Here is a 24982-nt window from a genome sequence, read left to right as displayed (position 1 = left end):
AGAAAAAATATTCAACATTGTTCATTCAGCTGAGATTTTCTTCAGCATTCCTTCCAGTAGTTTGCCTCTCCAACAATAACATTCAAAATCAAGTCACTGAAAACTTTTTTCCCCCTTTTCAAAACACAACCAGATTTTCCAAAAATGGGAGTATAGGCAAAACCTTTTTCACCTTTTCAAAGGCAAAGGACTATTTGATTTTCACAAGAGGCAAGTGACAGGCTGAAACAAAGCCCAGCCCTTGCCATTGTGTAGCCTTTCACTGTTGTAATGGTCTTAAAATGGCTACAAGCAGGGCCCTATTCAGTGGTGACCAGGCTGCTCCGCTCTCTTCTCCATATCCAAGACATACTCTGCACCAAGCGGGAACTCTGAGGTCAGCTGATGAGTGAATGAGGGGCCGAGTTCACTTAAAACAGTCTCAGACCCTGAATCCAGACGTTCTCTAAACATTTACACTAATTATAAAGAATAAATAGTGCCATAACAACAACATCAATCAAGTTCATTACAGAAAATAGCATAATGACAATAATATCTCATTAAGAAAGAATGAGAGACAGGGGATAATTAATAGTAGACAGGTGTACAGCACACCGCAATTATGGAACCTGAAATTAGTTCATTGCCCCAAGGCAAGGGAAGGTTGTAACTGTGTGTGTGTGTGTGTGTGTGTGTGTGTGTGTGTGTGTGTGTGTGTGTGTGTGTGTGTGTGTGTGTGGGGGGGGGGGGGGGCTGTATGAGAGTAGGACAGAGAGAGAGGCTCACTGACAAAAAAAGAATTGCAAAAAAAAACAAAAATGTCTTAAATGTGTAAATTAGGAGGAAAAATAAGAGGGAAAAGCAGCTTTTCCCTGCAGACTGGTGCCTTAGATGAGAAGGGAGCAGCGAAACGTGATCAAGGGAGCCGTGGAGCCGTGCGGCAGGCGTCAAGATGAGCACTCAGCCAGCGAGTGGCAGCTTCTCCTTTTCCAGTCAATCATTCATTACAGAGCCAAGTGCTGTGGAGGAGTGCCTCCTCTTTTTGACCTATCATATTACTGCCTCTGTAAACTCCTAATCCTCCCTTCGTTAGATGGTGTCAACAGCCGACATGCTCTCACCCTGCTCCCGCACTCAGACGCCTCCCAAGCCCTGCCAAGACCACAGAATTGACACTAATAAAATCATTTGAAATTCAACAGGGTAGAACGGCACAACTTTATCCATCTTTTTGGTGCCTTTATCCACCCCGTTGACTTGTTTTCGTCACTAGAAAGAGATTCACAAAATTCACTTGTTAATTAGTTAACTCAACTTTTCGTTTTCCCAGCAATTCCAGTAAGCACCACTAACACAGTCTGAGGAATGTAGATCCTCCACTCTGTGCTCATTAGAAAATATACACACACGACAAGTTAAATGCTGTTGTCTGTTTCTTAACCTGAGATTATAAAGGAGGGTGCAAGACAGTATTTTAACTCCTTATAACAGGCTTGTTTTATGAATACTATGTTTGTCAGATTCAGTGGTAAAATGAAGTTTTATATTGCCTATGGGATACATAACGTGCAGAGCTTTTAGGCCCCCATAAATCCCAGGGTTTTGATAGAGCAAGTTAGCATGACATGGTACAGGCCAATAACACTGCTGGTCTGCTGATGGTCACATTTCACCCTCTGCACACGAAAGGGAAGGGAGTAAAGTAGCCATTCCTCTCAGTTTCCCTCTGACACACACACACACACACACACACACACACACACACACACACACACACACACACACACACACACACACACACACACACACACACACACACACACACACACACACACACACACACACACACACACACACACACACACACACACACACACACACACACACACACACACACACACACACACACACACACACACACACACACACACACACACACACACACACACGCTGGGTGAATGTTGTTATTTAGTTAAACAAAAGAATCAGATGCAGGCTGGAGAAGAGGAAACAAGATCAAGCATCTGTGTTTTGGCAGAGCTCCTAAAGGGGGATTGGAGTGGGTGATTATGATTATGTTGACGCTGATCACAAACAACAGCAAACAATCTAACAATCAAATTCATCACAAGTATGTAAAAACATATCACATACCCAACTGTCCTTGACTCACATAGGCGGTGTGTGTGTGTGTGTGTGTGTGTGTGGGTGGGTTTAGGTAGGGTCCCAATTTAAGTTGACAGATACCAGATAGGAGATACTCAAGGAAATGACAGGACTGATTTAGGATGGTTCTGGGTTTAGCTGAATGTGACACTGTCGCAACAAAACTATTACACATGAGTGAGGGCCAGTAATGTTCATTCATTTCTTAAGATATTTTTAGGATCTGACAAAAAAAAAGATATATATATATATATATATATATATATATATATATACACTTTGTCACGGTTGACACACCTACCACATAACATGGTTTGAGGGATGTTAATTACCATATAAAATAAGCAATTGGCATCCTGCCCCATATGTCCCACTTTTTCAGCAAGGAAGATGGAAATGAAGTGGGGTAGATTTGATTGTGACATGCTCTCCTCTCCGTCTGTGCTTCACAATGTGTGGCTTTGCCAGTTACAGGCTAATATTCAGCACAGCTCACCCCCACCAGAACTAATGAAAGTAGACAAAATGTCTCTGCTGCCATCTTTGTCTAGCATCCGCTCAGGGTGAGCCTCCCTCTCTCCCTCCTTTCCCTTTTTCACCTCCCCTCTTTCCCCTCGCTCTTGAAGGGAGGGTGACAGCGGCATAAAATGGTGGCGAGCAAATGTGCCTTCCATGCGGCAGCAGTGTGGTGGTGACAGGCCAGGCTGAGGCCAGCGCCATCAGCAGTGTGTGGCTGTTGCTTTGAACAATCTGGATGGTCGCCATGGAGGATCAGGGCCGAGCTGATGAGACACCAGCGGTTACAAACAAAAGCCGCTCAATATCAAATCAAGAAACAGCGAGGGCGGCCCCCCATCCCAAAAACCAAACAGTTCCTTGGTAAATGTAAGGTGGTTCGTTAATAACCGACTGGATATCACTTAGTTATTCCTCGTAGCCAGTTTTAATGTTCAGAAACAATTATAGATGATATGATACCAATATGATATTATATTAGATGTAATTAACAGAACTAAGAGGATTCTCAGAGAGTCTATGGATAGAGGATGTTATACATTGAAAAATTGTAAAATCCACAACAAACTTGTCATTTTGGGTTACATAAACAAATTCCCTTGATTCCAATTGAAATCTGAGATGTAAAATGCATGAATATCACTTGTGTAGGTGTATATCTATCCATGCATGCACACAACGACTGAACAAAGCAAACGCGCTTCATCCAGTAATTTGTGGTTCAGTCATTCGGGGGGTTGTTAGTTAACCCTGAGCTCGGAGGACGATGAAGCAAGGGCATAAATCACAGAGTGAAACAAGGCAGACTCCACCGATTCATTAATGGAAATGATCTGTCAATATGCTGGAGTCAATTCACACGTGTCAGCTGGGCTCAGCACACAATGGGCCAGCCAACTTATGAACTCCCAGCACCACTCCGCCGAGTCTATAAAACAACTGGCATCGCCGCTGGGGAGCACCCCGAGACACCACCCTCTTGCACAGACCACCAGATGACACAGATGGGGCGAAACCAAACAAAGACGAGACTCCCTTTGTACAAAGAGGGACCCCTTTCAAAAGCCATTCATGCAACAAATTGGGGAAATCTGGCCATGCAACACTCTGGGTTTGCTCTTTTATTAGCGTGGGCCTTACGTCACAGTAAGAGAAATCAGATTCATAGCTCTCTGCTACAAAGGAGGTTAAAATCAAGCACACTTTAAAGATACAAAACCTTTTTTTTTTTTTAAAACCAACAACAGTTTAGCTATGTTAACCAGAAACAGCCTGTTATTTTGTACATGAGTCAGAGTAACAGGCCATTTCTCTTTTGACAAAACGTTGCCATCTTGTACAATAACTACCAAAGTAGAGCTAAGGAGGAAAACTACACACAAGGACGATGCTGATCCTTGCTTGCACTAGAGTTGATGGATTGTTTAGCTGAAAGTAGAGCTAACTTTTCCAACATGACACATTTTCATTGTTAAATCATCTTGACAAGCTTGCAAGCAAATGTGTGTTGATTATAGTTTCCATTTTTGTTCACGGCATCGGTTTAAGTATGAAATGGTAAAGATTATTTGTAATCATAGAGATAATTGATTATTAACATCAGTCACAGGTACTGGAGGGGACTCCTCCATTTTATGGTAGCAGCATCAAGCTTTAGTACTTTCAAAGGCAGTTAGAGAGGTTTGCTTCCATGTAGGTCATTAAATATATGCACACATGCTTTCTTTTATTAGGCCCTATGCATTTTTCTTAGCTTGTTCCTTCTCAGCTGCACACCCGCGCTGCTGCAGCAATCTGCATTGAGGGACATTTGTCATCATTAGCCTTGCTCTGACAGTTGGCACCCGGCACTTCAGATCTCTAGGACTGGCAATTATGAACCCTTCATACCTTATTTAGGCAACATTGCCTAATTTTTTCACAGGACTCACCAGCAGCATTTGATTACCAACAGTCCCAGACCTAGAATATGCCACCGCTTAATCCACTGTTTGTTTTGTGCTTCAATGTACTCCTGTGAGATCACATGACATGTGGGAGAGAACTGTATTCAGTTCATCTGAGATTTGAACACAGGGGCTGCAAGGAGGACTGTAGATGAGCATCATGGGGTCAGTGGGCAGATGATTACTGCGCCAACCTTTAGATGGCAGACATTTCGCAGACATTAAGATTAATCACACTGCTGCTGGTGAATGGTTTCCTTTTTACGACAGACAAGATGGAAGTCAGGCAGAGGGTTTTCTTTGATGAATACAAATAAATGAAACATAACTGCATGTTTACAAATAAACTAGTCAATTCTTTAACAATCCAAGCATTGCCAATTTGCAGAAAACAGGAAAAAACATGCTGAATAAATAATAAGCCATTCGCAATCCTGCCCGTTTCCGACACATTCGATGTTTAGCATGGTCATGTAGAACAAAACACAATGCTAAACTTAAATGCTTATTATTATGCTTATAACTCCACTGGAGAGTACTCAACTGAATACCTGTGCATGAAGAAAGTGCACTGAACACAATGTAAGCCTGTATTTTTCTTTTGTGAAGCAAACCAGACATTTTCTGGATTGAGATTTTGGCAAACAAAACAGACTTGAATTCGTGCTAAATTCATGCAAATACATGCATGTAATTTATCAAGAAGGCTGACAAGCGTACCATATTGCAGAGGGGAGGGGTGAAGGGCCAAATGAAGCTGAGACAATCAATTAAGTTTCATAATTTACACTTTTTTCTACCTCTCCGTCTTCTCAAAATGTCTATCATGCTGTTAAGTTTGATCTTTTCCCGTGTGTGTATGTGCCATGATGTATAATGTTCATAGTGAACAGAGCCTGTTGAGGCGATCACTGAGGGTCTCTGAGAGCCCCTGGCCATGTGGTCCAGCTTCCTGACTTCTCCAAAGGAGGCTGCTAATACACAGCAGATAATAAAACAAATGAATGGACACAATCCAAAGGGGGTCCTCAGTGAGGCTCCGGGCCCAACAATTAACTGGCCTCCAACAGAGAGACCATATTGCTTGGAATAATAATGTCCTGTTAATGAAAAAAATCCCAATGACAATTTCATTTTGTGACAAACTTTATAGAAAAATATGTCAACATAAGAGGCTATCCCATGAGATTAAAGTATATTATTTCTCACAGTTTGAGAACCAGTGTTGATGTCACTTCTCTGAAGTGTCACTGCTTTTAATCTGATTTATATAGAAATATGTCATCCTATTAAGTCCACTTTGACTAATCTGCATATTAGCTTGGGAGCTAGCTGGTAAACTCCCTTTGTATGGAATATGGCTTGAGAGTCTCTTTTTCAAAACTAAATGACCCCAGAAATTAAATGAAAAAGCATATGGCATACCTTATTTGTTCTTGTGTAATAGGATTATTAAAATCATAAAATGCCTTCCATAATTATGATACCAGTCAGAGGATTCTTGGTCATAAAAGGTCTTGATCCAGCTTAAAATCAGCTAAATGCTATAATAACGTCGCTATTGATTTTGTAGTCATAAGGTAATACAGAAAATTGAAACTTAAAACAGCATGCATAATTGTTGCGGTAAAACATTTTGTTTATAAAAATATAGACAAAAACAGAGCCACAGAGGACAGTGTTGGCCCAAATAGCCAATACACATTCATGTTTGTAAAGTACGAGTTTTTAATTTTCCCTCAGTAGTATCCCTTTTTATTTTATTAAATCCAATTTTTCATTTAATTCTGAATGCTACATACTGTTTTGTACATGCAATACAAATATGTTTACTCATTTGTACATGAACACGTGTCAGTTAAATGTTTTTACCAATTTGTGTGTATAAATACTGCATAAAGCCTTGAGGATGAAATATAAAATAAAGCAACATACATTTAATGACTTTGGGTACAATCAGTAGAATATAATTTCAAGTCACTCAAAGCATGAGTGGTGTCATCAAAGGGCAATTTCAGCCATCAGACAAGCACCATTGACCTTATGCCCGGCCATGTTAACAGGACGATCAGTCTTGCTAGAAGAAAGGAAAAAGAAAAATGGAGGAGGAAAAAAATGAATAAGTGTAGAGGCATGCTCTGGAAACAAAGAGGCCTTGAAAACCGGGTCACATGCGCATGCAAAATTAGGGGAAGTAGAAGTCATTGTATTGATTTACACAATCGTGCATGCATTTTGCCGGGTCAGAAATAGGCCTGTGCTGGAATCACAGCCCCATATATCACACTGGAGGGTCTCCAATAGCCTAGCGGGATAGCGAATGAAGCAACAAAGCTTGCAATGTTGTAATGGGAAAGATATGGCTAAGAAGATTTGATTGTCTTAGGTTAGACCTGACAACTCCTGGCGTCTTGGGACTGCAGAGCAGGTTGAGTTACTGTGAGATCTGCAGCCACATGCTTTAGATTAAGAGGTGATGATCACAATGAAAATCCCCCCTTCTATCACGCATACATATGGCCAAAGGCCAGAGCACAAACTCAAGAGGTAGAACTGCATTCAGAGGTATCTTTGGCAAGATATTCCCGGAAAGTGAGGCTAGTCTGGTTTCAATAAAAGGCAAGTACCTGCTGGGCCACAGACAGTGAAGTGAGAGGAAAGACTATCAAAGCCTGAGAGGGCACAAGGCTTTGAGCTACCTCTCACCACATGAAAACCCTCCATTATGTATCCTCCAGAAAGTCCACACATATATATACACACACACATTGTTTTGGTTGTTACATGTATTCAGACCTGAATAAAATTAGTGTCAAAAATATAGACAGAATATCATGATTTGATTTCAGAATTAACCTTAATATAGACCTCTATTATGTCTCATGAATTGAGTTGTCAAAAAAATAAAATAAAAAAAGATGCTACTCCATATCTGTCATTTCTGCCTGGTAACAGTGTGGAATTATCACTGGCTGGCAGTGTGTCCGTGACAGGCTGTGATGATAATGGGAGTCACCTATCTATCAGGGTCCTTCCCACACATCCCTCCTCCTGCTCAGCTGCATCTGTGGAGAGTCAGAGCTGACGAGAGTTTGCCCCCATAAGGTCTAGTCGTATGCAGTTCTGACTAGAGCAGAGATGAGTGTAAATGCCTTTGTGTTCCTTATCTGATCCGTGCAGCATTATCTTTTTGAAGTCATCTTCAAAGCATGCACTGCACCTTGTGAGATGGAGTGCCAATGCAATGATGAGAGCCAGAGAGGGTTTAGTGTGGATGCAAGATATCTTTATTGTGAATCACTGCCTATCAGACCAACATAGCTGTGCCTAAAAACACCACACCTTAACTTGATGTTGAAGAAAAATATATAATAACCAAGGTTGTAGAATATTAATGCATATTTTTTAGCTAAATAAAATATTTAATGTTGATTGCTGACATTTATGAAAACAAAAACAACAACATTACAAGCATGTTCAATATAATCTAACAGTTGTAAAAAAATATTTTTTATTTTGGTAGATTGACAAACATTACAATATAGTGTATAGTATATTGGCTAATGTGCTTTTCATTTTGAGCAATGTCAAAATGAATTATATATATATATATATATATATATATATATATATATATAATGTGCATTACAATATACATTAATTAATTAAATGACGCTGGAATTGTTGCACAACACACATACAGGCTGTTGCAGCACAATAAGCAAGCAAAAACAATCTGCATTATAAACAAGATCGAAATGTAAACTCGAGATATAAACTCTCGTATGTATCACAGGCACGATAATGAATGTGTCAAATATAATCGCAATGCTAAAGTAAATAGCACGATAACGTGTTCTTCTCTCAGAAATAAGCCTGATCCCAGATTGTTCGATTGATTGAATTTATCCTGAAAGATGTTTTTAAAAAGTATATATATATATATATATATATATATATATATATATATATATATATACATATATACATATATATACATATATATATATATATATATATATACATATATATATATATATATATACACAGACAAGTCATAATTGTTTTAATAACATGTGGCTTTAAAAACAAAATGCACAAATTAGACAAACTCAATATATAATATATTACAATTACATTTTTGGTTAATAAATAAACAAACAACCATTCCATTCTAATCTGTATTTATCTGATGCGACGTATGTAGAAGAAAAGAGATCCGGTCCACTAAAAGAAAAGAAAATCTAAATAATAAGGCTAATTTTAAATACTTAACAGTTCTAAATCCACCTACGGTTTCATACATGACTCAATATAGCGGACTAAAAAGCAGCAGATAAAGTCCAAGGAAAGCAACGTAACGCAGTGAAATTGCCGTTTTTTTTATTCTCTCCGAATACGTATAGGTGTACTTCCGCTCCTCGATATACTACTACTACCTGTACTTTTTAACTCGTATATAGCACCCGGGGATGAATTAGTTTTCGATAAACTGGAAAGCGGTGACGCATCAGACAGCGATTGGACATCTTGGTTTCAACTCCTCCCTTATAATAAAGAGTGTGTGTGTCTCCTGTTGTAAAACACAGCAACACCGGGCGTCTGCGTCTGGAGGGAACACTCCACTCTGCGCAATTACGCGGACTCCGAACTGGCACAGTGATCAGAGAAAAACCAAAAGGTATTTTGCGGGCTACTGAACCACAACTAGAAATGGACTTTTAAGCAGGTCATCCTGATAGATTCGAGGACTTGCATCGTGCACTTCAATGCAGTTTACGGTACAACAGCTGTGAATGTTATGATATGATTATAACGCATGTGCTCTGAGCACAGCTTTAAATAGTGGTCTTATAAATAGACATTTTTTCTTCTTTTTAAATAGTTTTCTTTCTTCTCTTAAATTGGCTCCCGTACAAACAGCCGCGTTGGATCCCTCGGCTTACTGCGAGACTCCGGTGTACAACCCGGATCTCTGCCCAAATATGATAGCCGCCCAGGCAAAGTTGGTGTATCACCTCAACAAATACTACAACGAGAAATGTCAATCTCGAAAAGCAGCCATCTCCAAATCCATCCGGGAGGTGTGCAAGGTGGTATCGGATGTCCTGAAGGAGGTCGAGGTGCAGGAGCCCCGCTTCATCAGCTCTCTCAGCGAGATGGATAATCGTTTCGAGGGACTGGAGGTCATTTCACCCAACGAGTTCGAGGTTGTACTCTATCTGAATCAGATGGGAGTATTCAACTTTGTGGATGACGGATCTCTCCCGGGCTGCGCCGTGCTCAAGCTCAGCGACGGCCGCAAGAGAAGCATGTCTCTCTGGGTTGAATTCATAACAGCCTCTGGTTACCTCTCGGCACGCAAGATCCGTTCGAGATTTCAGACGCTGGTGGCGCAGGCAGTGGATAAATGCAGCTACAGAGATGTTATCAAAATGGTCGCTGACACAAGTGAGGTGAAGTTGCGCATTAGAGACAGATATGTGGTGCAAATCACGCCGGCTTTCAAGTGCACTGGGATCTGGCCACGAAGCGCTGCGCACTGGCCTCTCCCTCACATCCCCTGGCCGGGACCTAACCGAGTGGCAGAAGTCAAAGCGGAAGGTTTCAATCTTTTATCCAAAGAGTGCTACTCCTTGAACGGCAAGCAGAGCTCAGCGGAGAGCGACGCCTGGGTCTTGCAGTTCGCCGAGGCCGAGAACCGGCTAATCCTGGGTGGGTGCAGGAAGAAATGCTTATCAGTCCTCAAAACGTTACGGGACCGCCACCTCGAACTGCCCGGAACACCTCTGAACAACTACCACATGAAAACTTTGGTTTCCTACGAGTGCGAGAAGCATCCCAGGGAGTCCGACTGGGATGAGAACTGCCTCGGCGACCGCCTGAACGGGATACTATTGCAGCTCATTTCATGTTTGCAGTGCAGAAGGTGCCCGCATTATTTCCTGCCTAGTTTAGACCTATTTCAAGGAAAACCTCACTCTTCTCTGGAGAATGCAGCCAAACAGACTTGGCGACTGGCAAGAGAAATACTGACCAACCCCAAAAGCTTGGAGAAACTCTGAGGTAAAAATGTGTTAGTTCTCGTCTTAGAACATTGTGGTAAAGAGGCCTAACGAGCTCTTAATAAACGGACAGAAAAATATTGCCAAACAATTTGCAAAGGCGTGTGAAGTGCGACTGTCCTCTGGTATGATTTGGCCTAGCCAGTTTCGATATGTTTTTTATGACAGTTGTTTTTGCCATTTTTCCAGTGCACCTTTTGGTGATGTCAATATTTCGGAGCAAATTTAAATTATTGGCGACCATTAAACCAGGAGGCTACCTCCACAGTGGTTTATTTTCTCTCCGTGCCATATGGTTGCCTACATTCTACATTTCCTTAAATGCTTTAAAATAAAGCCCCGTGACAAACTTTGAAAAAAAAAAAAAAAATGCAAACACGCATCTGTACATTTTATACTGTAAATACATTCATAGATTGTGATTCAAGTGGTCTGAAAATTGTGAATGTTGTTATGTGACACGTAAATAGGATCCACCTGTTTAAATCTACTTCTGAACTTTTTCTTTATCTGGTAGAAACGTTATTAATTTATACTTGCATCAGTCTAGTCTGATTTATCTGTTTCAATGGACATTGTCTATTTTTTTTAAAGTTTACATTTTGTTAGGCGTACAACATTTGCTACATTGAAGACATTCCATCAATTTACTTGAATTATTATTTAAAGTACTCGAACATGTTTGGTTGTTGTCTCTACCATGCTTAGGCCTACATGTTAAAAAATGAAAATGATAACATATATATAGTAGATATATATATTACAGTTTAATTGAAAAAAAATGCACTTGAAATACACTGGATTATAACATCTGTGATCTGATTTTTTCTGTCTTTGATCTAATTTAAAGAGCCAATAAAACGAGCTGTTTTATATTTGTGTCCCATTATGGTTTTCTCAAATGTGTTTTTGACAGTAGGCCTACTGCCAAGCAATAATAATATTATGGGATCTATAATTCTGGGGAGCCTTAGGTGTTAAGTAGATGCATTTGAAAACTTTAAAAAGGTAAATAGGAAGGGATAATTTCCATCTTCAACATGTTAAATAAATATGCAGCTGATAGATAAATATATTCGTGGATAAACCATCACCACAGCTTGATGGTTGAATTTTGTGTCATCTTGTGATATGTTGCAAAATACAGACAATTTAAAAACAGTAGAAATAGGCATTTACAACGAAATTCTGGGCACAAAACCCCATTTAATAAAAAAGCAATCCACAGCGTGCAGTCGCATCCGCGCCTTTTAGTTTAAATTGTGTATTTAAAATCTAATAAATATTTAGTAATCGGCCAGTTACAGTGCAAATAAGGAAACAAAACGGAAGCCAAACTGCCCGCTTTAAACTTGGCCTGCACACTTGCTCGCAGCTTACTTACCTTCGGGTCGACCCTTTTGAAGGCAGGGTCATCCTCGTCCACCTCGAAGTAGATTTCAGTGGTGGTGATGGACAGAGTCCCCCGGGCCACCAGTACGGGGGCAACAAGCTGGGCCGGGCTGCTCAGCACCACTGGGCCTGCAGAGTGTAGAGGGGGCAGCCACACAATGAATATGCAGCAGATAAAAGATTATATTTATGTTGAATAACGCGAGGATGAGGGTAATCCTGCGGATCAATGCGATACCATCAGCGGCCTGTTTGCATCAAACTTCCGAAACACACTGCGCTTGTAAACATGATTGAATAATACATGTATGCATGTAGTTTATTCAAATATAATTCATCATGAGAGCTCGGTGAACGTCTTAATTTGTATAGCTTGTGTTATTCATCGCGCCACAAAACAAAGGCGTTTGAACACATTTGTGTTATAATGCAAATGTCCCTGCATGCGCATCAGTGGATTTACCAGGACTATAAATAGATAGATCTACTTGTACCTGTTTGTAAACCAGTGATGCACCGATACAATAAAAAGGGATTGTTGACAGGATCGGATCAAAAACCATTCCTTATTTCCCTCTCATGGTAATATCACCATAACACATCTGCAGTGCACAGTTCCGAAATGCGAATTGACGTAATTGATATTCAGGGCTCCTTTAAAACTAGATTCCGAAAAAAAAATACAATTCTGCCGTTTACTCGCCAATCACCCGCATAAAGACGAAGTAGGAAAACAATCAAACTATACTTGTCGAGTTGGAAGGTGGGCATGTGACACCCAGCTGATAGTGATCACGTCTTTATTTCAGGTCCCCCCCCCCCCCCCCCCACACTTCTCTGTCTCATCCTCCATGTTCTCAGATCAGTGTCGCTGTGGAGCACCGCTACAGTGATTTGTCTGCTCTCAAACGAAAGCTCTCGAAATCAGGATATTTATCGATCCCTTAAACTCCAAAGAGCCACTTTAATGTCTCATCAATCTTAATCTGCGTTCCTCAGCCAATTATAGCCGATAGTGTTACAGGAATACAAGTGGATTTCGGTCTCAACTCCCAGAGCGCCCCTCCATCGCTCTTGCAGCCTGCGCAGTCATAGCGCCTCTCTGGGTTTCTCCTCCGCGTTGCTCGGGGCCATTAACGGTGATGCCATCAGCACGTTGCTCATACGAAGACTTTTAAATAACTACAATACTTTGGGGCTTTGTTTTGCTTTACTGCATTTCAAATAATGTGTTGTCCATTTACAAAAGAACAAACAAGTAAATAGTTGAACACATTTAATGATGATTTATGATTATTTCGGCCAATTGAGGAGCCCTTAAACTACAAGCCCATTCGCCTCTTACTAAAAATAACACTTGTAGGGCTGATGTATTGTATTGTGGCCCTAAAGGGCTACAAAGAGAGACCAGCCTGAAGCATTAAGGCACAGCATCCATTGCTCATGGGGAGGAAGAGGATTAGGCAGTAATCCCTCTGGGATCTTTCCATAATTAGGCTATATGGCATTAAAATGTTTACACAAGAATAATGAAATTAAGGGCAATTTACACAAGGATGATATAGGCTAAAACTTGGGTCTTTCTTTTAATGGCAACACAAATATTTATCAAATGACAGGCCAATTTAATCAAGTAAGGTGTGGGAGTGTGGGAGAACTGCTGAAAAGATGGGTATAATATCACCCACAGTCCATACGCAGGACTGCAGTGTGTGAGAAAGAGAGCTTTTATATTTGACATGAAGCGGAAGTGGGTTACTTGCACACCTGAGCACCATCATTCACTTTCAAACCAGTGCATGTTGACTTACTGTAACACACACACACTAACTGCTCTACAGACTAATATGGCTGCAGCGCAATAAAAAATACATCCATAGAATAAAAACAAATTAAATACAAAATATTAAAATGTACAGGGTTGTTCATTTTATTGTTGACGTCACTGTTCCGTTTGTATTCAGAAAGTACGTCTAGATCTTAGAATACATTTAACAGAAACAACAAGAAACAAATATGAAACATGGGGCAAACCCAAACTAACACCCATTTTGCTCTCACTTCTTTTCCTGAGATTATACATTCAGAAATGTGGTGTTGGGTTTTCGCCCTTTTATAAACATGTCACCACTCAATGGGGACTAAAATGGATACAGAAAGGCTCAATTAAGGCAGAACAAAATGGTTGTGGCTGCTAAACCACCCTTTGGGCTTTACTATAGTTCCAGTATGCCAGCATAACATTCACTTCTACAGACTTGCTTGACATGAGAAAGGCCTCGTGAGACTCATCTCCCCTCTGCTATCCTCACACATGCTCATCTTAAATTTCTGTTACCTCATTTTGGAGACAGTATATGTGCATAGAGAAAGGCTAATTTAATGCAAGCGCAAGCACGGACAACATTTTCAATGTCTATGGGGGAGCAAAACTAATCATAGGTTCAGTAACCACACCGGCCTGGGCCCTTGAGTGCAGGCACCGCCCCTTTGGCAGCAGCAGCAGCAGGCACTGACCCAAAGGCTGGCAGGAGGAGCCCTGTTGTTGACAAGGATCTAGTCCCAGATCTCTCATTAAGGCTGTTCATGCCGGAGATTAGATACAGGCCAAACACAGACAGTGCATCCTGGTATAAACATAACCCATATTGTACAGTGTGAGGGAGTTCCCCTGTTGGTAAAAACAGGAACTCAGCTTAGATTCAACATCAAAACAGATATATTCTAAAATCCCAGCACTTATTCCTAAAAGTCAATGTACATCTTCAAGCTCACACATCATGTATCATAAATATTCAGTCACAGCATTTCTGTGTTGTACAAAGTCATTATTGGTTCTCTGGGATGATACGCTCTGCTTTTATTTTAGCCCTCGCCTTCTTTGCCTTCCTCTTTCGGTTGGGCAAGCAGTGTTGGGCTGCCTGCTGGCCCTGGGCCAAAGAGGAGGGGTTAGCCTCCTCCTCCTCCTCCTCCTCCTCCTCCTCCTCCTCTGAGATTCATCTGTCGATGCTTAGAGGGGATTTCACTGCTCAGCAGTGCCCTGGTTCAGCCTGAGCCTCAGTAAGCCATGATAACTAGATAATGTATTCAGGGCTACGTGACGATGAGTCTCTCTCTCACAATTTGGGCCTGGAATGAACAAATTACAGCCAAGCATTCATATTCGTTAGTTGCTTCATATGTAGACTGAATCCTTTAACTTGAAGAACCTAGAAATACAATCCGTATTATTATTATTACCAGAACCTCTTCCAATTTCTTCACTTATTATTAAATTCTCTGAGAATAGGAACGTCTCAACATTAGACTTCAATGCAACATTTAAAAAAAAAAAAACATAACACATCAGCCTTAGAGCTAAAAATGTACTATATACCCAGTATTGGAGCAGTGAATGTTAATTTACATTGTGTGAAGTAGCCAATAATCCAAAATAAAACCACAACCAGTGACAACAGCTGTCAACAACAATGGCCGAGACTTCTCACCATTAGAGGAGAAACGTCACTTCTTTACTGCTTATTATCAGTCGTCACTGGAAAGAAGAAGTTATTATTGGAATTGGTAATGGCGGCCAGGGATGAGTATTACTTGATATTCTACAAAAAGCCTGCATTATTAGGCAGCTTCTGCTTCTTTAAAACAGCAATTATTAGCACTGAGTGAAGATTGGGCTTTATTGATGAGTATGTGGGGCAGTATTCCTGATGTACACTCAACACTCAAGTGAAATCTGGATATTTTACCTTTTAAACAGTCATGGCAGTTACTTGAAAAGGCAAATTGGCAACTGTATGAGAGAATGAGGGTTAGTTTGACGTTGTCTGCTCTCCCTTAACATCGCACGTCAGAAAGGACGCCTCGGCGCAGCATCATTGCCATTAATTAATAATGCTCTGTTTGTGTTTAAGTATAATATCAGTATAATAACAAACTAAACACTGACTTAATTTATATAAATAGATTTTGAACGGTGTCACCCACACATTAGGTCAGATGACAGGTTAAATAAGGCCACTGTAAAGTTCCGCATTAGCAAGCAGTGCTTCACATCCACTTTAATTACTAATCGCTTGAGAATCCTAAATATGACTCCTAAATGTACCATATCTGGATTGATCATCTTTCCGGTGTTAGTTTAACCATAGAAGACTTGCCTCTGGAGATAAACACTCGAGGAAGGAACCGTGCTGACAAGATCCAAAACAAAAAAGAGAAGAACATATTATGTCGCTGTCAAAGCAAAGCAACGCTGTCCAGATTCGAACCCAGAGACAAAGTCTTTGACTCTAGAACTACATTGATAGTGAACTGCAGGAAGCAACCTGTGAACTAAAACCTCAAATACATTTGCTTATTAGATTTTGAACACAAAAATAGTAGCCAAATATCTCAAAGTTTCCCCCTTCAGTAGTACTGTTGCAAGTGCACTATAATGATTAAAAGCAACGACACTCATCTAAACAATTCATTTGATTTACTGATATTAATCATGTACACTTTAACTATATGCCAGCAATTAGGGAGGAAGAAAGATACAAGTAAAAGCCCTGATGCTACAGCTGAGTTGATGTAATCTCGGGGTTAATGGAGGTGCTGGTGTGCTGACTTACCACCCAGGTTGTCCATCTCCTTCTCCTGCAGCAGGCTGACAGCATCTTCGTCTCCCTCCAGCATCAGCTCTGTCTCGGGGTTCTGGCTCGTCACAGTCTGGCCGCGGAAGACTTTCTTGGATTTGACCACCAGGTCGTCCTCTGTGCCTGTCAAAAAAGAATTGTGGGGAAGAAAAAGGGCTAAATATTGCACTCTGACCTTTTGAGCTCAGATCGGTATACGTCACTATGCTTAAATGGACAGAAATACCTGGCTATGGTCTGTTCGTTGGCAAAGTCCTATCACCTATTCTGTCGCTTATTATTGCAGTTTCCTTTGATGGATTTCTGTCCGGCAATACTGAACTATCCTGTAAGTATGAAATGCTTCAACTGTTGTACTCACTGACTGAGCAATAGCCTGCTTCAAATGCAAGGCAAGGCAGTACAATTTACACTACATTTCAATAATGCATACAAAATAAAATTTAAAATCATATAACATATAATAATATATATATACACATATATATAATAAGACAAATTGCAACATCATCATCAGAAAAACAAAAAAAGTTTAAAAAAAATCATCTAATCTAAATCATAATTGTTTTCAGATTACATTTGAAGAAATAGGAAAAAATAACCACATTCTAGATAACCACAGTATGAGCTTAACAGGTTTATTCTCATGAAGTTTTTGCATATCCACAAGTTCAAACAAGAGAGTTATTAAAATACATAACATATAATCAAATATATAAAAAAAGATATAAACCATGGAGAACCTCTGTATGAAAGACATAATGTGTGCCGGATGAACCTGAAATGAGATGCTCACTAATGTACTTGCCATAGCATATGAAAGAATGTCAGGGTACACGTTCGTTCACTGAATACATTTCGCGTGGTTGAACATCAGAGGTGTTTCAGCTTTTATTTTTAGACAAGGTCAACAATGAAACACAATCTGTATCTTGAAAGACCAACAGCTGAGTCGGGGGATGCATCTTGAGCTCGTAGTCGATTACAGATATCATTTGCAGCTTTTGGAGACTTGACAAGGAGTCAGACTGAACCGACAGCACAATTAGGAGGATGCTTACACCAGGACTCATATATATATATATATATCATATAGCTATAGTGGTGCAAGCTGGTTGAAAAAGATGTGTTCACACATCCTGCAAAACAAAGCGGTCTTGCAACACATTTATCAGCGTAACTCTGCACATCTCCAACATGAGCCTGCCACACGGCTGCTCGCAACGTTTATGGGAGTTTGTCTTTCTGAAGTCCAATGCTGGAAATAACCAGAGGAAAAACTTGTGTGTACGAAAGGAACACATATTAAAAAAAAAATGGGAGTTGGCCGACACCCGCCTGACAGGTTTCATTTCAGCACAGTTCTTAATTTGCCTCTCGCTCCCGTGAGGAACATGTACCTCGTCTTGAAGAGGTCACATTTGACTGTTGTCAACACTGCTACCGAGAAGAAAAGCCTGCTTCCTGCTCTGTCTCGTATCTGGAGTGCTTTCATCAGACAGAAGGAAGAAGTCTGTGCGTTTCGGAAACAAATTCTGTGTAATGTTAAAGGCAAACGCCAGTCAGCGGTCAGGGATCAAAGCAGAAAGACTGAAACTTAAAACTGTAATTCTGTAAACCTTCATTACGCTCAGAGTAAATGAGGGAAAGTTCAGCAGACAGGCCGATGTTCTGATTGGCAAGTCTGCGCTGGGTCGAGTAAACCAAATAAACAATGCTGATTTCTACACGCAAATGACCAACATCAACTGTTGTGGGGGGAGGGGACCATATTTACCCACAATGCAATTGTGTTCTCACAGACAAAGTGATATGGCATGAAAAATGTGCTGACATGAAAAGTGATTTTCTCATGACTGATAGCCCGTTGACTCGGAGACACTCTTGTATTAAAGGTGCGGCTCTGAGAAGGGTCGCCATTTGTCACTATTAAAGGACTTGCTGTGCAGTGGGATTACAAACATTTTCACGTGTTCACTGTTGACCACTAAATGGCAAAACAAAGAAAATGGCCCTTTGAGTATCTGATATAACTCATATGAATTTCCTAAAGTGAAAAAGAACAAGGGACAAAGTGCATGCTGGGGTAGCTATTACTTATATACATATAATCATCATATACTGACCAATTTAAACATTCTTTTTTCAGTTGATTTCATGGTGTGAGAAGCTGAAATTATTCTAAATTCATATTTTAAAGAGAAGAAAAAAGGTTTCCTACATTGTGTCACTGTACAATGATGCTATGCCAACTAGTATGTATCTGATTAACCTTACAAAGTGAGCAGTCCATCAACAACCACTGCCGTTGACTTCTGCACATCTCTGGAAAAAAAGAAAATCCCAGAAGTTTCATTTCATGTGTGCCCTTCAGGAACAGCACGAGGAGGAGCCACCGATCACCAGTCTCACGGGTCCTCTTGTTCAATCACTGAGTTAAAACTGCCACAGAGTGCACTAATTACACTCAGTAGAGTGCATTTCAGAGCTTTCATGACCCCATTGGAGGCTGATGAAGCCAGCTGTGACCAATGGAGAGCACTCACCACTGGGGTTCAACAAGGATCCATGGTCCCGAGTTCCCTCTTGGGTGTCTACCAATTGTTTGTTGTGGCGCAATATTTCACACACTCATCCAAAATATTTACATCAAAAACATGCTGTTGGGTGACATTTTTTACTTCTTTAATCATGTTATCTTCATGATGGTCTTTTATAAGCACCAAATGAGTCTTTCAGATTTTGAGTCCGAGAGAACTTATTAGTGACGACATCAAGTTTTTGACATGAGTTTCTATTTCTGTCATTAGAGGTTACTTACAGTGGATATAAAACTAAAATGATTATATTTTGATATAAAAAAATTAAAATAATATTTATAATCTCAGATAGTAGTTCAGTAGTTTTACTATCAAATAGATAAGAGTTGAAAGGCCTTTAAACGACGGTTGTATGAACCACAATACTGTTGCCAAGTGCCCATGTTTCATGTACTGCAACCCTGTCACCGGCCTCCTCATTTTTATAGTTTTTCTAAATCTCCTATGTATTATACATCCAGCCTCAACCACTTCACTGCCGCTCTTCAAAAAAAATCCTCAACATAATGTTTCACTTAAGGTTCAACAAACCATAAATTAAAAACACAAAATACCTACAGGTTCTCTTGAACTGCAATCATCTGGATGCTGCTGGAAAAGGAAGCAAGCAAAAAGCGGCCTCTTGGAGAAATCACTGGATGTTTGTCGATCGATATGACGAGCAACATTTTGGACATAGTTGAAGACACACAGCTATCAACCTCTTTCTAAACAAAGACTTGGAGCTTAACGTCTGGACTTCTGCAGGAACTATTCTGTGTTATGTCTCATTCTGTCAGATCTCTGTAGATAACATGCATTAGTATGCGCCCCGGCTCCATAGCTTATTTATTAAACTACCTTCTAATGAACATCAGTGTTTTGTGCAGTCATTCCCCGATCCATATAACGTATACAATGTTTTAAATATATCTCCTCTGTTTCCCAGACTGTTTTAGATCCTGCCCTCCTACGCACCCTCTCCACGGGCTCCACATTCCACATGGAGAGAAAAAGTCCAGTCCATGGGATTGCATTACCAGGAGGGTGAAGCAATCCTGCCCTGTGTCTCTTCACTTTTATTTACTCTGCACTGAAAGATTAAGGGGGGGTACACGAGGGGGTGACAGCTTCATACTTCCTGTGATGCAAGCCACCCGTTTGCAAAGAATGTGTTTTGTAAAAGTAAACAATATAACTTTGATGTAGGGTGAGTTTATATGGTGCAGAAGCTATAGGGTGATCTATATTTAATATCCTGGGATGTGCTACAAACTACCTCATCTTCACCCCATCATTAACAGCAGTGACTAGTAATCCCCACATCTGAACCAGAGCGTTAGGCTTAATAATCACTTTACCGAAAGGCTGCATTCAAATGTCCGTATTTGCAGGTTAATAAATATCTGAGTGTTATTTGTCACAGTTGAATACATTTGATTGTAAAGCAGAACAGGGTTAATATCACATCACGAGACTGGTGCCTCTAAAGAGCTATAAAGTTCTCTGCCCAGGACAATCCGCTCTGAGAGAGGCTGCTCACCTGAAATGAGACAGCAAGGACACCAGGAGGTAAAACACCCCGTTAAACACTTGGATCAATATTAACGTGACTTCCATTTCATGCTTGCCCAATTCCAATCACCTAACAATACACTCTGATACTGGGCTGAGGCTGGCTGTTAACAGGGCAGGTTATTACAGGCACAGGGCAGAGACAGAATGTGCTGGCTAAGCTGTCAATGCTGCTAATAGACAACGAGGCAGAGTTTAAGGCAGAGTTTAACCTCCCATCACACGCGCTCATGAATGTACACGCTCACACACAAGGACACAGAAATTGAACAAAAAGTTAAACACACACACACACAGGTTTTGCCTATGTATCAACTTGATTTTCTTAAATAACTTGTGGAAGAATGTTAAATAAAAAAAAAGTGGATTCAAATGTTTTCTGTGGTCAATATAATTGGTCAAGTAATCTGTCTTGGAAATCCACATACCAATAAATACATTAAGACAATTCCTACAATGGCAAATAATCTTTTATTTTGTAATGTTATTCTGTAAAGAGAAAACCCAAAAGATTCTGAGACTCTTGCAATACTCGGCTGTCAAAACGACACATGCCACTCACTCACTGAAATGTTCTTTGTGCAAAAAAAAACTAAAAAAGTTTCCTGCTAACTTTCATTTTGCCCAAGTGAGCTTGTAAAACTGACACTTACTGTGATCACAACAGTTTAAGTCTGGCCTATCAAGATGGTGGCTCAGCGTATATCGTCATATCCAGCTGTCAAACCAGAAACTGCAAATTAAATTTGGACAACCTAGTAGTTCTCCAATAGTCCCAGATTTTAAAGCTTTAATAATGACTCAAGGGCCAACTCAAACAACCTCATTGTTTTTCTACTCTTGTGCTTATGCAGCCGACAACCCACTAAAAAGTTCAATAGAATCTCTGTCAAACCCAGGAAACAAAGTCGGGATGTTATGACTAATGGATATCCAACCTCTGAGATTCTGCACCAGGGTTATCTGCTGAAGACAGGTCTTATCTTTAATAGCATGCTAATTAAAAATGAATATTCATGAGAAAAAAAACACACCGTCATAGCACATTTCAAATTAAAACTGCCAACGAAATCGACTGAAGCTCCAAAAAAGAACAAAAGATCCTTCTCACTTAAACTCATAACAAAACCTCCGCTGTGCAACCAGATCAAAGCCTGCTGAAAAAAGAGTGCAGCTCACTTCTCACGGAGAGCAAGAGGGCCTTTCGACCTCAGATCCCTTTCACTTGACAAGTCGAAACATTATTGTGCTCATTAAAACTACTGCATGTCAGCAGGGCTACAGTCAACTACACGGAGGGATTAATGTCACTGATAGCTCAAAAGTACAGTCTTGTGATCTGAACTAATATGATATGTATTTTCAGCATTGTCTTGAGGACATCTGTCAACTAAGTGACAAAAGGAAATAATACACATGTAGACTAATTTGAGCAGAGTGTAGGTAAAAAGGCCAATGAGCGATGAAGACAAAAGGGATGGAACAATGGATGATATCGCTTTTTTAAAAAATATAATCTTCTCCCCTGCTAGTATACAAGCATTGAAGAAATGTCATCAAAAGTATCCACAGAAATTGCATTTTTTGTTCATGTACAATCCAAATAAAGTATAGTTGTAGTGGCATCCCACAGGCAGTTGGCCTTTGATGCACCACCTTAAATTACTGTTTCAAACAAGAATTCTCAACAACATAGCTTGATACACTAATTATGTTGCATCACATCACATACCTCAGAAGCTCCACTAGAAATAATGTATTTGCATTAGGGCTGGGCCATATTTCAATGTTATATCAATATCAGAATTTGAGAATAGTTTGTAAAACGTAATTCAGCATAATGGCTTGTCCTGGTTTTAAAGGCTGCCTTACAGCATTGTGATGTCATTTTACTCACCAGACTGTTCTAGCTGTTCTATTATTTGTCTTTATCCACTTTTATCAAACATCTCATTGTGTAAATATGGTCAACCCTGCAATATTGTTTGAATTTTGATGTTGCGATATTTGGTCAAAAATGTAAAAAGAGTTTTGATTTCTCCATATTGTGATATCTTTGTGGGTCTGTCACTCACTGCAGAGCACCAAGCTGGTGGCATTGAGCCAGGGAGGCGGGCCCAAGTTTGTATGTTGTGTTCAATCCCAATCGACAAATCCAACTCACTTAGCCTTAAAGTTACAAAATACTAATAACATAAAATACTCTTTAAAACAAGAATGCATAAATAAACAGCTACAGATATCCAAAACCAATTATAGAATTGGCAGAAAGGTTTAAGCTGAAGCCACAGTTTTTTATGGATACCCTTATTATTTAATAGCAAGGTGAGGATTGTTTGCAGCATACTGAAAATATAGACCAAGAGCTAGGTGGATCATGCTGCAGATACAAGATGAGAGTTTTCTATTGATGTTTTATTACATATTTACAGCTGTGCTGGTATTTACAGGTAGGAAACATTGATGGAATGAAATTTCTTTGCAGATGAAACCAAAGTTCTTAATAAACTGTAATATTTCTACGCGGGTTAAAAGTGCTTTGTTTCCTTGTGTCCTCCCATCAGCAGTATCAACATGTCACCAAAAGCCCATGAATTAGCTTATGGCTAAAAATAATAGAACCAGTACAAAATCTAAAGCAGATGGTGCAATTATTGCATGTGTGTCTCATATATGGACCACCTGCAGCTGAAGCAGCAGCTGGCATGCGTTTATCCACAGTGATGCCACAAGCTTCATACAGCAGTCATAGCAGAGCGAGCAAAGCAGCAAGATGACATCCTGAAACCGGACAGTTTCAGGAGCTAAACACTGACACAGCCACGGGTCACTGAACCTTGTGATCCTTATGCATTTCATGTTTTCTATTTTCTATAAAGTAAAAGGAGGTGCTTACTCCATTAATTTCAGAATCAATACATTCGCCCATGCGCCGTTACATTTGTTTGCTATATAATTACAGACGGGAGAGAAGGGCCAAGGGGGCTTAATAGTACGAAGCTGCTTTCGTTTAAAAGGTTGGTGTTGCATGACATAAGGCAACATTTACACAAGGTGGTGCAACAACACTCAAAGAAGGCCTGGGCCAATCAAAAAAAAGTTTCAGGCAAAGAGAAGAAACCATAAAGGGTTCAATTTGTTCTTCAGTATGTGTCATGTTCAATTCGCAGGACTCATAAATATGTCACCAATAAAAATGACTCCTAACTTCCACTAAGCAATATGCTAAACTATATGAACCAGCTTGGCCTAACTTTAGTGCCCTTTTAATCCTTTTTTGTTGATATTCTACATTTAATATGGGGCAATGATGTCCTTGAATGTTCAGCTTCCTCATTCCGATGCCTTTAAAAAAAAAATACTCCTCAATACTAATACTAATCAAAGAAACGATAAACTCACCATACTCCAACAGTGACTTGCATGTGACATCTAAGTGGGTGGATCCAAAGGGGTTTCTGACAAATCTCCGCCTCCGCCGTAGGTCATCTTCCCAGTAGTCGAGTCGCCAGAAGTCGTGCAGCTGACTATGAGAGAGACAGGAAGACAGGCAGGTTAGATAGAGTACACACGCCTCACTGATGGTCTGATTACAGCAGCCACTTCCTTATCAGGGGAAAACATCTCGAGAAGGAAAATCAGGCCACAGATAGCAGATTTATTAGGACTAGTGGCATGCTCTGCAGAGGTCCAGTAATGTTACCTCTGCTAAAGTCTATAGCATTAGAACAGCAGGGAGCAGCAGCAGCCACGGCATACATAAATCACAGGCACTCCCATTAACAAATACAGCATCAAATTACAAGTATAAATGGCACAGCTTGCCTCCTTTTTTACAATGTTTTTTAACAAGTCTTGTAAATCAAAGGTAGGAACCTCAACGCAGACAGCGTGTGGTTTAATGATCGGGGTCTTGGGGCGGTTGAGGCATGAGCCTATAAAACAAGCCCCCTCCCTGCATATGTGGAGCCATGATTAAAATAATGTGCTGAAATATTCATTGAAATGATTCCCGAAGCCCTGGAGCAACCCGACTGAAAATTGCATTTTTATTCATTATTAATAACAGCGAATTAGGGTCGTAAAAAAAAAAAAAAGAGAAAAAGAAGAAAACATTTCCAGCA

General features: G+C 40.2%; 2 protein-coding genes across 2 annotated transcripts in view; one reads left to right on the top strand and one right to left on the bottom strand.

Annotated features, from left to right (window-relative positions):
- Window positions 1-24982, bottom strand: part of nbeab (neurobeachin b) — a 181965-nt gene that overhangs the window by 41630 nt on the left and 115353 nt on the right. The window contains exons 38-40 of the mRNA XM_034548212.1: window positions 24261-24385; window positions 16681-16827; window positions 12060-12196 (exon numbers count right to left, since the gene is read on the bottom strand). Coding sequence (XP_034404103.1) covers window positions 12060-12196; window positions 16681-16827; window positions 24261-24385 — 409 coding nt within the window. The remainder of the gene's footprint in view (window positions 1-12059; window positions 12197-16680; window positions 16828-24260; window positions 24386-24982) is intronic.
- Window positions 9596-10675, top strand: mab21l1 (mab-21-like 1). Its single transcript, XM_034548213.1, has one exon. The coding sequence runs from the start codon at window positions 9596-9598 to the stop codon at window positions 10673-10675; it is 1080 nt and encodes a 359-aa protein (XP_034404104.1).

This window comes from Cyclopterus lumpus, chromosome 13 (genome assembly GCF_009769545.1).
Source record: "Cyclopterus lumpus isolate fCycLum1 chromosome 13, fCycLum1.pri, whole genome shotgun sequence".
Lineage (NCBI taxonomy): Eukaryota > Metazoa > Chordata > Actinopteri > Perciformes > Cyclopteridae > Cyclopterus > Cyclopterus lumpus.
This window is presented reverse-complemented; position numbering and strand designations above follow the sequence as displayed.

Coding starts and splice junctions, on each gene's coding strand:
- mab21l1 (XM_034548213.1), top strand. CDS start 9,596: ATGATAGCCGCCCAGGCAAAGTTGGTGTATCACCTCAACAAATACTAC.